Consider the following 15,521-nt stretch of genomic DNA (forward strand, 5'->3'; position numbering starts at 1 on the left):
TCACCTAAATCACCTATGAAGTCTTGGGAGGCAATTGCGGGAGAGGGGCGACTCTAGGGTCCCGGAAGAACTCCAGGCCTACCCGACAAACGGGTGCCGTTCTAACTGTGACATCAGGAAGGGACGGATGATTAGCAGAAGATCAGTTAATCGAGTTGTTGTGAGGGAACTTAAGAAACAGACACAACAGTTGTGGGGTACTTTCCGTAAGCATAGCAGGGAAGGACTACAACACATAGCGCTAAGAAGGAAGGCACCGATTTCCACCTGTGAAGAGAACTCTGGAGGTGCCATTGGACCGGCCGGACTTGCACAGCCTGGTGAACCGTATTCTGGACTGAGGACCCAGAGATCTTCAGTAAAGAGGTAAAGAGACTGCAACCTGGTGTCCTCGTTATTTACCGCGACCTGCACCCCACAACTGCACCGTTACAACACCACTTATTGCACCGGACGTCCCCCACTGACAGACAGGGCCACGGACCGGGTCTAGCCACCGTGACAACCCCAGAACTGATAACTCAGAGGCCCGGCTCCGGGTACCCCTCGGCCCTGCGGCGGTGTGGGGGCGCTCCAACTTGGCGTCACGAACAGGATCTACTTAAGCCTGAAGAATCAGGTCATGTGTGCCTTGGAACTGTGATTTATCGGGCTTTGATTGTGCTTTATTACAAAGACTGTGTGCTGCGCCATTTGCCGCCAAAATCTGCCGCCATTGCAGCGCTGAGGAGAGCGCAGGAAGAGAAGAGGGGCGTGAAGTGGGCGTAGGCGAGCTGGAGAGCGCGAACAGCAATGGCTGCCCAGTCCAAATATTTCTGTGTCCTGAGGACGTGTCCGTCAACAGCTGAGGTCCGCCTCCTGATCCTGTTTGGAGGGTGGAGACCATGGAGACGGGGCCGCCCACGAAAGAGACCGCGGGAAGAAGACATTGGAGGAAAGGCAAAGATGGCGACACCAGGAGCACCGCGTGGGGCTGACCCGATCCGGCCTGAGGCTGCACAACCTGACACAGCCCCAGAAGCGCCAACGCTGCGGGGTCTGACCCTCACGGAACCACCGATGGGCCGACCCCTTTTCCGCTGGCTGAGGAGTGTGTGGCTGCAGCCGAGGCCCGACAGCTAGCCCGCCGGCTGAAGGCTGATGCCCGCGTGCTTACTCGGCTGGGCCAGCCCACGGAGGTCCGGTTGTCCCCAGTGTCCCCTGTTCCCTCCCACCTGGCCGCGGCTGGAGGTACGTTACAGACGCCGGACCTGAAGATCATGCCGGACGCCGAACATTTACGGCGTCTGATGGCAGCGTGGCGGAGCCGGCCCCAGCCTGCAGCACCGATTGACTTGGTCAGAGCTCCAGAGATCCCGCCGTCACACTGGGGTGTGGTAGTGTCTTTTAACTCCCGGCACGGAAGAGGAGTTATCCAGGAGATTGGAGAGCCGCTGCAGGTCCGTGTCGATCGGGAGGAGGTGGAGCCCTGCAGCATGAGGTTCGCTCGTGATCTGGAGCCGGGCGACGCTGTGACCTACACGAGGTGGAGGAGGGAAGCTGGTGAGACGGGCTGGATAGCCCGAGGCGTACAGCGATGCATTGCCCTCCAGGCTGCTGCCGGAACACCGGAAGAAGAAGATCCCGTGAAGGAGGCAGCAGAGCCCGGCCCTGCGGAACCTCGAGAAGCCCGGCCTCGCCGTGCCCCGGAGGGACGTGTGCACCTGCCAGTGAGAAGGGCCTCCCGGCGAGGGATCTTATCGCTGCTGGGACCGGAACCGCGTCCTGGCTCACCAGTGCGATCCGTTGGCCTGGTGAGGCCAGATCGGAGACCACCACAGTAAGATTTTACTGTACTTTCTTACTTGTAAATAGTTACTGTTTTATTGCTTTTATGTTGCTGCCAAAACCCGTTCAGGGTTAACTTTTAAGGGGATCCTTCTATGGACCTGGGATCCCTATTGTTTTGTTTTCTTGTTTGTTTTCCAAGTTTTTGCACAAAGTTTACAGAACTGCTGAAATCATGAACAGTGCATGATCCGAACTTCTTGTACATAGTTTGCACCTTATTAAAGGCGCTCCCTACTGGTTTTACTTAAAGAAAGATTTTTTGCGAAGATACCGTACTGGAACCTTTGCTGAGTATGGACTGGTAGCTTGAGAAAATACGCTACCTCACAGAGACTTGGTCCCCTCTTAAAGGGGATGTTCATTTGCCGATATTGCTTAAGACAAGTAGCAATAATGTTGATGAGAGAAAAATGATGATAATGTTTGTACGAGACAGTTATATGTGTTTAATTAGTTAAATGTGAAGAAATACTGAAAGATAGAAGAAGGATGCAGTGGACCCGTAGGGATAGACGTGGTGTCCAGCATGCATGAAAGGAAGAAAGATAATGAGAAGGCTTAATGTTTGATAGAAAATGTTTTGATAATGCTGATAGAAAGTTAGGATAGAAGGTAAACCCTGAGTCCTGATAGGAGTCAAGTAGAGATGACTCAGTGCTCTTAAACTGAAAGTAATGTTATGTTCTATACTGTGTATAGTAGTTGAAAAGGCAGTAGGCCCTGGCTGAACGGGGCGGTCCTGTAACTGAAAGGAGAGGCAGTAGGTCTGGTGCCGATAGGACAGGCGGTCCTGCAGATTTAAAGAAGGAGAATGAAAAAGTTAAATTACCTTATAATGTGATTATAGGAAGGTCTTTAGTGGACTAAGAGTGTATGTCCTTAAAGGCGATGTTAAACTATTGTCCAACAATTTTGCACTTAGTAGAATACCCGGTTGGGTAACAGGAGTTATTTATAGCCTGTAATTTATAATGTTAACCATGTTTGTAACGTTCAAGTGTCCTCACCTCCCATAAAGGGAAGCTTGTTCAAGTATACTTATTGTTATTGCACTCAATCAAACTGTATGTCTTTTTGCTAAACTTGTATTGTTGTTTTCTTCCCAGTCCCGGAGTACTGTGTTTAACCAGGGGGGAGTGCAGCGCCCCAGAGTCCTGGTCGTTGCAGTACTGTGGCTCCGCCACTAAGGGGAGCTACGGTGCGTCCGATGGCACTGAAGGAGTTCATCTGATCAGGTATCACAGACACCAATACATTTCACAGCTGGGCCTCCGGGGGGAGCTAAGGGTTCTATTCATTAGGCCACTCCCCACCATAGTGGGTAAACTGGGGGTCAGGCAGGAAGTTAGATCAGAAAGCTGACTGGATTGGACGAAGCAACACCTGGTGGCAGAGGGTGTTGTGGAGGAAGAGACAGTAGGGTCTCTGTCAGGGGTGGGATCCTGACAGAGGCTTGGCATTGAAAAGAACGTAACGGGTCCGCGCCAGCTCCGGGAAGCGGCGGGACCCAAGAAAGGACTAGAAGCGAGATAGATTGTGCTGAGTGAGAAACGAGATCAAGCAATAGGAGAATACCAGTAGGGGTCACGCTGTAAGACCGGAGCAACACCCTACTGAGGCGCATTACCGGTGGCCGGAACGCCGAGGGAGTGGAATAACATTCAGCTTCAAGCAATACTCCAAACAGCGGCAGGGCAGTCAGTCTCAGGCGGGCTGTCTCACCTAAATCACCTATGAAGTCTTGGGAGGCAATTGCGGGAGAGGGGCGACTCTAGGGTCCCGGAAGAACTCCAGGCCTACCCGACAAACGGGTGCCGTTCTAACTGTGACATCAGGAAGGGACGGATGATTAGCAGAAGATCAGTTAATCGAGTTGTTGTGAGGGAACTTAAGAAACAGACACAACAGTTGTGGGGTACTTTCCGTAAGCATAGCAGGGAAGGACTACAACACATAGCGCTAAGAAGGAAGGCACCGATTTCCACCTGTGAAGAGAACTCTGGAGGTGCCATTGGACCGGCCGGACTTGCGCAGCCTGGTGAACCGTATTCTGGACTGAGGACCCAGAGATCTTCAGTAAAGAGGTAATGAGACTGCAACCTGGTGTCCTCGTTATTTACCGCGACCTGCACCCCACAACTGCACCGTTACAACACCACTTATTGCACCGGACGTCCCCCACTGACAGACAGGGCCACGGACCGGGTCTAGCCACCGTGACAACCCCAGAACTGATAACTCAGAAGCCCGGCTCCGGGTACCCCTCGGCCCTGCGGCGGTGTGGGGGCGCTCCATATTTACAATGATGGTCCAGCCATCTTCAGGGGGTGGGGGGTAGATGGAGATAGTGAATGGGCTACACACACACAAACATAAAATGACTTTGATTAGGGAACATGATAGGCCGCTCTGAACAAATGTGTTTTGAGCGAGCTCCTAAAACTATGCAAGTTGTGGATGGTCCTAATATCTTGGGGTAGAGCATTCCAGAGGATTGGCGCAGCATGGGAGAAGTCTTGGAGTCGGGAGTGGGAGGTACGGATTAGTGCAGAGGTTAGTCGAAAGTCGTTTGCAGAGCGCAGAGGTCGGCTAGGCCGATGGACAGAAATGAGGGAGGAGATGTAAGGGGGTGCCGCACTATGGAGAGCTTTGTGGGTGAGAACAAGTACTTTGAATTGAATCCTGTAATGAATGGGCAGCCAGTGTAACGACTGGCGAAGATCGGACACGTCCGAGTAACGATTAGCCAGATGGACGACCCTAGCTGCCGCATTAAGGATAGACTGGAGAGGGGAAAGTCGCATGAGGGGGAGGCCAATTAATAGAGCATTGCAGTAGTTCAGGCGGGAGTGGATTAGGGCGACAGTGAGAGTTTTTGTTGTCTCCATGGTGAGAAAAGGGCGGATTCTAGAGATGCTCTTTAGGTGTAAGCGGCACGAGCGGGCAAGAGATTGTATGTGGGAGGTGAAGGAGAGATCGGAGTCAAACATAACACCCAGACAGTGTGCCTGCTGCCGGGGTGTTATTATGGTGCCACCCATGGAGAGGGAAATGTCAGATTTAGGGAGGTTAGTAGAAGGCGGGAGCAGAAGAAGTTCAGTTTTGGAGAGGTTGAGTTTCAGATACAGAGCGGACATGATGTTGGAGACTGCAGACAGACAGTCAGTGGCGTTCTGTAGTACAGTGGGGGTAAGGTCAGGGGATGATGTGTATAGTTGTGTGTCATCAGCGTAAAGATGGTTCTGAAAGCCAAATCTGCTGATGGTCTGTCCAATTGGGGCTGTGTAGAGGGAGAAAAGAAGGGGGCCAAGGACTGAGCCCTGAGGTACCCCAACAGTGAGAGGAAGAGGAGATGAAGTGGAGCCAGAGAACAGAACACTGAAGGAGCGTTCAGAAAGGTAGGAGAACCAGGAGAGAGCAGTGTCCTTAATGCCTAGTGACTGGAGCCTAGAGAGTAGGAGAGGGTGGTCAACAGTGTCGAAAGCTGCAGAGAGGTCAAAGAGAATGAGCAGAGAGTGGTCACCATTACATTTTGCTGTCAGAATGTCATTGGTCACCTTGATGAGTGCAGTTTCTGTCGAATGTAGGGGGCGGAAACCGGACTGTGAAGGGTCTAGGAGGGAATGAGTGGAGAGGTAACGGATAAGGCAGGAGTAGATCAGGCGCTCCAGGAGTTTTGAGATGAAGGAGAGATTGGAGACCGGTCTGTAGTTGTTTGTGCATGATGGGTCAAGGGTGGGGTTTTTTAGTAATGGAGTAATGATAGTGTTTGAAGGAGGAGGGGAAAATGCCAGAGGAAAGGGAGAGATTAAAAATTGTAGTTAGGTGAGTTGTGACGACTGGAGAGACTGGAGGAGGTGTGAGGGAATGGGGTCGGTGGCGCATGTAGTCGGACGAGAAGAAGAGAGGAGCTTGGAGACTTCTTCTGTGATGGGATCGAATGTGGAGAGTGAGCCAGGGGAGATGCAGGGAGGGATGAGAGTCATTGCACTTGGTGTCTGGGAGCGGATTTCCTGACGGATATTGTCTATTTTCTCTATAAAGTGGGAGGCCAGGTCATCAGCACAAATGTCTGTGATAGTGTCTTGTGCTTTTGGCCTGAGGAGGGAGTGAAAGGTGTTAAAAAGTTTCTTGGGGTTGTTGGATAGTGAGGAGATCAGGGTGGTGTAGTAGGTCTATTTGGCAATGTGAAGGGCAGAGTTATAGGTTCTTAACATAAATTTGAAGTGATTGTCAAAGCAGGGTGTGATTAATAATTCAATAAAAATTAACTTTTAATAAATATTATTTAAAAATGGTAACCATTAGTAACCAAACAAAAAAAGGGACTCACAAGAAAAAACATCCATTTTTTTGGGAAATGCATGGTCTATTTTGGGGTTGATCTTTTCATTGGCAGCGTGGGTTAGTGTGTGGCGAAAATTGCCCCCCCCTCGGAAACAGTGCCAATGCCAGGTGATCTCATCCATACTGAAGGAAAAAGAAAGAGGTGAGATCGTTCCAATTTATATTTCGGTCGTGATTCCTGCAATTTGGCTATATTGCTGATATGGAATATAGAACTGAAGGGTATTGTATACCTAAAGATCTCATGTGGTGAGAGATCTGGTTCCCCGGAGACGGAGATCTTTTGATTATATACTCTCTATATCTCTGGGGTTTGTGTTTTATTTAGGCATTCCTATGGATGTTTTTTCTTGTGAGTCCCTTTTTTTGTTTGGTTACTAATGGTTACCATTTTTAAATAATATTTATTAAAAGTTAATTTTTAATGAATTATTAATCACACCCTGCTTTGACAATTATATCCTATTGATTGGTGGTACTGTTATAAATTTGAAGTGGATGAAGTCTTCTGGTCTGCGAGTTTTCCTCCATAAACGTTCAGCACTCCTAGAGCATCGCTGGAGAAATCGGGTTTGCGATGTGAGCCAGGGCTGTTTCACTCTGTGTTTGGAGGTTCTGAGGGTGAGGGGAGCTACTTGGTCTAGGGTGCTTCTAAGAGTGGCGTTGTAGTGACGTACAGCCAGATTAGGACAGGATAAAGAAGAGATTGGGGACAATGATGAGTGTAAGGAGTCTGAAAGTGTATGAAGGTTAATGGCTTGTAGATTTCTGAATGTGTGATAGGTAGGAGAGTGCTGGGGTAGGTGAGGAATATAGGACATTTCATAACTTTCCCAAATTTTTATGATAAAAATATTCCCCACAAACTGCATTTAGCTACTGTACCCTATTATATATTTTAGGAGTCGGAGTCGGTCCATTTTATACCGACTCCAACTCCGCCAAAATGGGCTCAGACTCTGACTTCACAGCCCTGCATTCTACATGTCTCACACTGGTAAAACACCCGTTCACTTAAAATAAGCCCTGGAGGCAGATTTTCAGGGAGATCTATGTCCGGTCCATAGATCTTAACAGCTCATTTACATATTTAGAAAAATATGGATTTCTCTGGAATAAGACATCGGGTTGCAGATATCAAGATATTATTATATTCAGATGCCCATGACCTACCTGCCCATATAGACGGCTTAGGAGGGTTAACCCGACTGAGAGATCCCCTTAAAAATTAGATTTTTTTTCTTTTTAAACACACACGATTTGTCATATATCACTTGACATATTCCTGAAGGACACACTTTTAGTAATGGATACCAGATCATTATGCAGCACTTCACTACAAGTTTTCCGTAACAGTTAGAAAAAAGTTCTTCAATGTGATTGGTTGCCTGTGAGAACTATATGACGAATGGTAATTATTCAAGATGACATGGAACTTACCCCATGATGGCTACCAAATGTTCACAATCATGCGAGTTAAACACCCTCTAGCTTCACCCCATCTCATCTATGCCACCTGTCATATTTTAGATCCCATGGGTGCCAGTTTTCTTTAGCACATTGTAAAAATTTGGTAATTATGGTTTTTATTTTTTCCCCCCACACACGATTTTCAGATTTAAAGAGAAATGATAACTTTGAGCCCATCCAGCGTATATACAGCATTGATTGCCAGGCTGCATTGTATGCATGTAAACCAGGCAGCCTGTAAGTCACTGCACAAAGAGGGAAAGGTGAGGCAGGAGGACACTCTCCTCAAGAAAAGACCAAATTTGTTCTATGTGTCCAGTGTATTCTTTAGGCATTTATAGTAGCCAAAGTGTACATTAATTGTGCCATTATGTCTGCTGGGAATACAGACCAGAGCTGCCAACTATCCAAAAATTCCTTGGCAGTCCATAAAGATAAAAGAATTTCCCACGTTTAGGGAAAAAAAAAAGAGTTGGCAACCCTGGTACTGACTTTAGCTATGATATGCTGCCCGTACATAAAGGCAGTATATTAACCCAGAATGCCCATTTTTATGGCCCCTTGCTAGTGTCCACATTGCAGCTGGACCAGGGCAATGTGAAGCTCCTTGGCCAGCAATGGCATAACTATAGTCCTTTTGGTCCAGGTGCAAAATTTGGACAGGGGCTCGCAATGATATGTTGTACAGATCTATGGGCCCCTGTAATAATGTCCTGACCCCTTCCTGTAATAATCTCTTATCTTATGAAGTTATTTAAAAGGGGATTGCAGCTGGACCTGGGCAATGTGATATTCCTTGGCTAGCAATGGTGTAACTATAGTGTGTTCAGGTGCAAAGTTTGGACAGGGTCCTCCACCACCATCAGTATGTTGGTCAGATCTATCACTAGAGTCAAAGTGACTGCAGTCTCATGAATCCTCACAACACGCACGGTGACTATTCTCCGCTACCGACAGCAACACAGAGTGGTCGTGTGGCCGCAAGTATGAGATATGCATACTCCTGGCCACAGTCCGCCTAGATGTGCACGGCCTTGTTCAGCAGAAGTGAAATGAGAAAGGTCATACATGTGTAGTGTGAACATGGCTGGGAGCATAGATACGGTCACATGACCTCCTGCTCTCGGGATTGACACTGCAGAATCCTGACAGCGCACAGTGTGCACACTGTGAAGATTCACAATTCTATAGTCAGAATAACTGTAGACTTATACAGAGCCATTACGTCTGCAGCATGTTACAGATCTCATTTTCATCCCTTAGGGCTCACAATCTAATTTCATCATCAGTAGGTATTTGAAGTGTGGTAGGAAGCCCAGGCATATAAAGGGAGGACATAACACCTCCTTGCAAATGTTGTTCCTGGTGGGATTTGAACCTGTGACCCCCGCGCTGCAAAGTAACAATTTTAACCACTGAGCCACCGTACATTATATATTCCATTATACATCAAACCCTAAACTTGACATTTGCAACATATCAACGTCAGTCACTTACTGGTATGAAGGGCAGAGTTGAATCAGTCCAAGGCAATGAAGCGTCCAAGAATTAGACCATATATGAAAATGGATATTTAAACTTCTATTAGAACATTGGTCCTCATTTATTGAAAAAAAGCGAATACACAAAAGTTTAATTTTTTATTTTTTTTTTATTTCACTGAACAGTGCTCATCATTCCAATTGTTTATAAGACTAACTTCCTTTAATTGCAATACACCAAGAAAAGCATGCGAACAATCAGGGGAGCAAACAGCGGTAATCAGACCGTGAAAAGTAATAAAGCAAACAACGTGCAGCAAATATTGCCAGACCAAAACATTCTCTTAATGTCCAGACACTTCCATTATGACTCACCAGAAAATACAGATCACTCGGCTTAATTCACATGTACATTCTGTTCTATGAATGTGCCACAAACATGCATTAGGTAATATACTTTCCCATTAAAAAAAAAAGTGTAAAATAAAAGATGGAAGGCCATTTATAAATGGGAAACTGGTTGTATCTTGTATATGAATAGTAAGTGGAAGAAGTAGTACATTTTAGGTGCCACTGTGTAATGGCAATGAAGGCTCAGGGCTAAAGGCACAGTAGGGTTGTGACCATCAGTAGCTCTGGAAAAAAGGCAAAGGTCATGTAAGAATATACTGGCAGTATGTAAATTCTGTGAAAAGATATCTTAAAGGGAAATCTGTCAGCAGGTTTTTGCTATGTTATCTGAAAGCAGCATGATGTAGGGTCTGAGACCCTGATTCCAGCGATGCATCACTTACTAGGCTGCGTGTTGCAGTTTCAATAAAAATCAGTGTTTTATCAGCAGGAGATCACAACAGGACTAGGTGCCTCGTGTCCTCTAGTCAACTACTCTAACCCCACCATTGATTGGTAGTTGTCAGTATACACAAAAACCTGCCAATCAGTGGTGTGGGCGGGGTTATACAGGGCTCAGAATTTTGAGCAGTGCTAGATCTGGGCAGAGAAGACATTATCAAACTGATAGCAAGCAGCCCAGTAAGATATACGTCACTGGAATCAAGGTCTCAGCCCCTACATCATGTTGCTGTCACATTACATAGTAAAACAAATGGTGACAGATTCCTTTTAATTATTGCGGTGAGGAATATAAGGGAATGTCATAGCAGGCACTAGATATATTGAGAAAAGCATTGCAATGTTCTAACAGAAAACCAACAGGTTATGCTAGATCTGTGCATGTAAAGCTGACACTATACCAGGTTTATTGGAATTTATAGTAGAAAGTATCTTTGGCTCAATTAAAAGCAATAAATTGTATTTGAATTTACAGTAACTTATTTGCCTATAGTGTAATACATTCTCAAGTTTTAAAACTAAAAAAAAAAAAAAAAAAACTGCATTCAAGAAACAAGAAAATAATAAAGACTACTAAAAGTGTTAAACACTTTTTTGCCCTTTTTCCCCCCTTAGTTACAAGGAGAAAAGAGCAAGAGGGGAAAAAAAGAAAAAAAAACAAAAGATTAAAGGCAAAGAGGTGCTGATCACTCCTGGAATATTTAGCTTCACTTTCCAAAATCAAATTCATTTTTTTCCCTTTCCCTTTCCCTTTCCATCACTTGTTGAAAAGCTTGAACAGCGTATTGTACTTGTATGACGAAGATGATGATTACAACAATAGTGAACAGGATGGACAGGACAGTGGCGGCAATGTTTAGAGACCGGGCGGTGGAACCATAGCTGGTGGCACCGTTCCTATCCCCATGCAACTTTCGGTCTCTTGACTGTAAAAATAAAAGAAAAAAATAATAATTAGGAAGACCTATATACAGTCATTGGCATAAAATAAAAAAAAAGAAAGGATACGGTCGTCATAACGCCAGATTAGATCACCATTTCCTGTTCACAGAAGTTTATGAGCCTCTGCAGCTTCATCCCCCTCCTCCCCCCTTCCCTTAACCAAAGAATTAAATTTCTTTGTCACTCCACACCTTTCCAGACAACCAGTGAGAATATCCATATGGGCTCACACTCACTTGCGTGAAATACGCCTGAGTCTCGCATGGTAACACCCAGCTCTGCCGCCGGCACTTGGGAGTGGAGTGTGCAGCTCCATGTATTACTATGCGGCCACGCTCTCCGCTCTGGTGTGCCGGCGGCACGGTTTTAACATGCGAGACTCGGCCGTATTTCACGCAAGTGAGTATTAACCCTATGGAGGATACTAAGCTCACAAACAAGGGAAGGGGTCAAATATTCAAACAATTTCTCTGAAATAAATATTTAACATATGATTTTTATTCTTTAAATGGTTAAAACATTAAACCCGACAGCATTCAAAATGTAGCACGGCTTTGTCAGTCATTGGCTCAACTACTATTATGCCAGTTTGTAACCTACCCTGTTATGAACTGGTGGTTTAGGAGCAACATGGGACGAGCTCTGGAGGAGATGGTACCTGTACTATCCGCAGTTCCTGAGCTTATCACAACACTAGAAGTAGCCGTGGGATGTTCCTGTCACTCCCTAGACACCTCGTCACAGCTGGAGGACTAACTACCCCTAAAGATGGAAACAGGAAAGCTATCTTGCCTCAGAGAAAATCCCCAAAGGAAAGGCAGCCCCCCACAAATATTGACTGTGAGTGGAGAGGGAAATGACATACGCAGAATGAAATCAGAATGTAGCAAAGGAGGCCAGTCTAGCTAGATAGATAGAACAGGACAGAATACTGGGCGGTCAGTATAAAAAAAACTAGAAAAATCCACCACAAAGTTTACAAAAATCTCCACACCTGACTAAAGGTGTGGAGGGTAAATCTGCTTCCCAGAGCTTCCAGCTTAACTGAATAAATCCATATTGACAAACATAGAAAGAGCTGAACGATTAAGTCCATAATATGTGGACAGCAAAAGAACAAGCAAGGACTTATCTTTGCTGAACTGGTCAGAATATCAGGGAAATCCAAGCAGAGATGTGAATCCAACCAGGAACCATTGACAACTGGCCCAGGCTGAAGGATAGAGCCAGGATAAATAGCCGAGCCAGAAAGACGATCAGTGGAAGCAGCTGCTGACTGCTAAATCCAAGGAGCAGCAGTTCCACTCAAAACCACCGGAGGGAGCCCAAGAGCAGAACTCACAAAAGTGCCACTTACAACCACCGGAGGGAGCCCAAGAGCGGAATTCACAACAGTACCCCCCCTTGAGGAGGGGTCACCGAACTCTCACCAGAGCCCCCAGGCCGATCAGGGCGAGCCAAGTGAAAGGCACGAACCAAATCGGCGGCATGGACATCGGACGCAACAACCCAAGAATTATCCTCCTGGCCATAACCCTTCCACTTGACAAGATACTGAAGCCTCCGCCTCGAAAAACGAGAATCCAAAATTTTCTCCACCACATATTCCAACTCCCCCTCAACCAACACCGGGGCAGGAGGATCAACCGAGGGAACAACGGGCACCACATATCTCCGCAACAAAGATCTATGGAAAACATTATGGATGGCAAAAGAGGCTGGAAGGGCCAAACGAAAAGACACCGGATTGATAATCTCAGAAATCTTATAAGGACCAATTAACCGAGGCTTGAACTTAGGGGAAGAAACCTTCATAGGAACATGACGAGAAGATAACCAGACTAAATCCCCCACCCGAAGCCGGGGACCAACACCGACGGCGGTTAGCAAAACGTTGAGCCTTTTCCTGAGACAATGTCAAATTGTCTACCACATGAGTCCAAATCTGCTGTAACCTGTCCACCACAGAATCCACACCAGGACAATCAGAAGGCTCAACCTGCCCCGAAGAAAAACGAGGATGAAAACCAAAATTACAAAAGAAAGGCGAAACCAAAGTAGCCGAACTAGCCCGATTATTAAGGGCAAACTCGGCCAACGGCAAGAAAGCCACCCAATCATCCTGATCAGCAGACACAAAGCATCTCAAATAGGTTTCCAAGGTCTGATTAGTTCGCTCAGTTTGGCCATTTGTCTGAGGATGGAACGCCAAAGAAAAAGACAAATCAATGCCCATCCTAGCACAAAAGGCCCGCCAAAACCTAGAAACAAACTGGGAACCTCTGTCAGACACAATATTCTCCGGAATGCCATGCAAACGAACCACATGCTGAAAAAACAATGGAACCAAATCAGAGGAGGAAGGCAATTTAGGCAAAGGTACCAAATGGACCATTTTAGAGAACCGGTCACAAACCACCCAGATAACAGACATCTTCTGGGAAACAGGAAGATCCGAAATAAAATCCATGGAAATATGTGTCCAGGGCCTCTCAGGGACCGGCAAAGGCAAAAGCAACCCACTAGCGCGGGAACAGCAAGGCTTGGCCCGGGCACAAGTCCCACAGGACTGCACAAAAAAAACGCACATCCCGCGACAAGGAAGGCCACCAAAAGGACCTAGCAACCAAATCTCTGGTACCAAAAATCCCAGGATGACCAGCCAACACTGAAGAATGAACCTCAGAAATTACCTTACTAGTCCATCTATCAGGAACAAACAGCTTCCCCACTGGACAGCGGTCAGGTTTATCAGCCTGAAATTCCTGAAGCACCCGCCGCAAATCAGGGGAGATGGCAGAAAGAATCACCCCTTCCTTAAGAATGCCAACCGGCTCAAGGACTCCAGGAGAATCAGGCAAAAAACTCATAGAGAGGGCATCAGCCTTAACATTCTTAGATCCCGGAAGATACGAGACCACAAAATCAAAACGGGAGAAAAACAGGGACCATCGAGCCTGTCTAGGGTTCAGCCGCTTGGCCGACTCGAGGTAAATCAGATTCTTATGATCGGTCAAGACCACAACGCGGTGCTTGGCTCCCTCAAGCCAATGTCGCCACTCCTCGAATGCCCACTTCATAGCCAACAACTCCCGATTGCCAACGTCATAATTGCGCTCCGCAGGCGAAATCTTTCTGGAAAAAAAGGCACACGGTTTCATCAAAGAACCATCAGAATTCCTCTGAGACAAAACGGCCCCTGCGCCAATCTCAGAAGCGTCAACCTCAACCTGAAAAGGAAGAGAAACATCCGGCTGACGCAACACAGGGGCAGAAGTAAATCGGCGTTTAAGCTCCTGAAAGGCCTCAACCGCCGCAGAGGACCAATTCGTCACATCAGCGCCTTTCTTCGTCAAATTGGTCAGGGGCTTAACCACACTGGAAAAGTTGGCAATGAAATGGCGATAAAAATTAGCAAAGCCCAAAAATTTCTGAAGGCTCTTCACCGATGTGGGTTGAATCCAGTCATGAATGGCTTGGACCTTAACAGGATCCATTTCTATAGACGAGGGAGAAAAAATAAAACCCAAAAAAGAGACCTTCTGAACTCCAAATAGGCACTTAGACCCCTTCACAAATAAAGCATTATCACGAAGGATCTGGAATACCATCCTGACCTGCTTCACATGAGACTCCCAATCATCAGAAAAAATCAAAATATCATCCAAATACACAATCATGAATTTATCAAGATAATTGCGGAAAATATCATGCATGAAGGACTGAAATACAGAAGGAGCATTAGAAAGCCCGAAAGGCATCACAAGGTATTCAAAATGGCCTTCGGGCGTATTAAATGCAGTTTTCCATTCGTCACCCTGTTTAATGCGAACAAGATTATATGCCCCTCGAAGGTCAATCTTAGTAAACCAACTAGCCCCCTTAATCCGAGCAAACAAATCAGAAAGCAAAGGTAAAGGGTATTGGAATTTGATCGTGATCTTATTAAGAAGGCGATAATCAATACAGGGTCTCAAGGAGCCATCCTTCTTGGCAACAAAAAAGAATCCCGCTTCCAATGGTGAAGAAGACGGACGAATATGCCCCTTTTCCAAAGACTCCTTGACATAACTCCGCATGGCGGCATGTTCTGGCACAGACAGATTGAAAAGTCGGCCCTTAGGAAACTTACAGCCAGGAATCAAGTTAATAGCACAATCACAGTCCCTATGTGGAGGAAGGGAACTGGACTTGGGCTCATCAAATACATCCTGGAAATCCGACAAAAACTCAGGGACTTCAGAAGAGGGGGAAGAGGAAATTGACATCAAAGGAACATCACAATGTACCCCTTGACAACCCCAACTAGTCACAGACATAGATTTCCAATCCAGCACCGGATTATGTTCCTGTAACCATGGAAAACCCAGTACAACATCATGCAAGTTATGCAACACCAGAAAACGGCAATCTTCCTGATGTGCTGGAGCCATGCACATGGTCAGCTGAGTCCAATACTGAGGTTTATTCTTGGCCAACGGTGTAGCATCAATGCCCCTCAAAGGAATAGGGCTCTGCAAAGGCTGCAAGGAAAAACCACAGCGCCTGGCGAATTCCAAGTCCATTAAGTTCAGGGCAGAGCCTGAATCCACAAATGCC

At 46.4% G+C, this 15,521-nt stretch overlaps 1 protein-coding gene across 2 annotated transcripts in view; it reads right to left on the reverse strand.

Moving 5' to 3' along the window:
- Nucleotides 1–9,274: 9,274 nt before the first annotated feature.
- The window catches only part of LOC143806874 (dispanin subfamily A member 2b-like), a 29,452-nt gene continuing 23,205 nt past the window's right edge, over nucleotides 9,275–15,521 (reverse strand). For both annotated transcript variants that reach the window (XM_077287854.1, XM_077287855.1), the window contains exon 3: nucleotides 9,275–10,906. In XM_077287854.1, the coding sequence (XP_077143969.1) occupies nucleotides 10,688–10,906 (219 nt within the window). In that variant the 3' untranslated portion in view covers nucleotides 9,275–10,687. The remainder of the gene's footprint in view (nucleotides 10,907–15,521) is intronic.

Source organism: Ranitomeya variabilis, chromosome 2, assembly GCF_051348905.1.
Source record: "Ranitomeya variabilis isolate aRanVar5 chromosome 2, aRanVar5.hap1, whole genome shotgun sequence".
NCBI lineage: Eukaryota > Metazoa > Chordata > Amphibia > Anura > Dendrobatidae > Ranitomeya > Ranitomeya variabilis.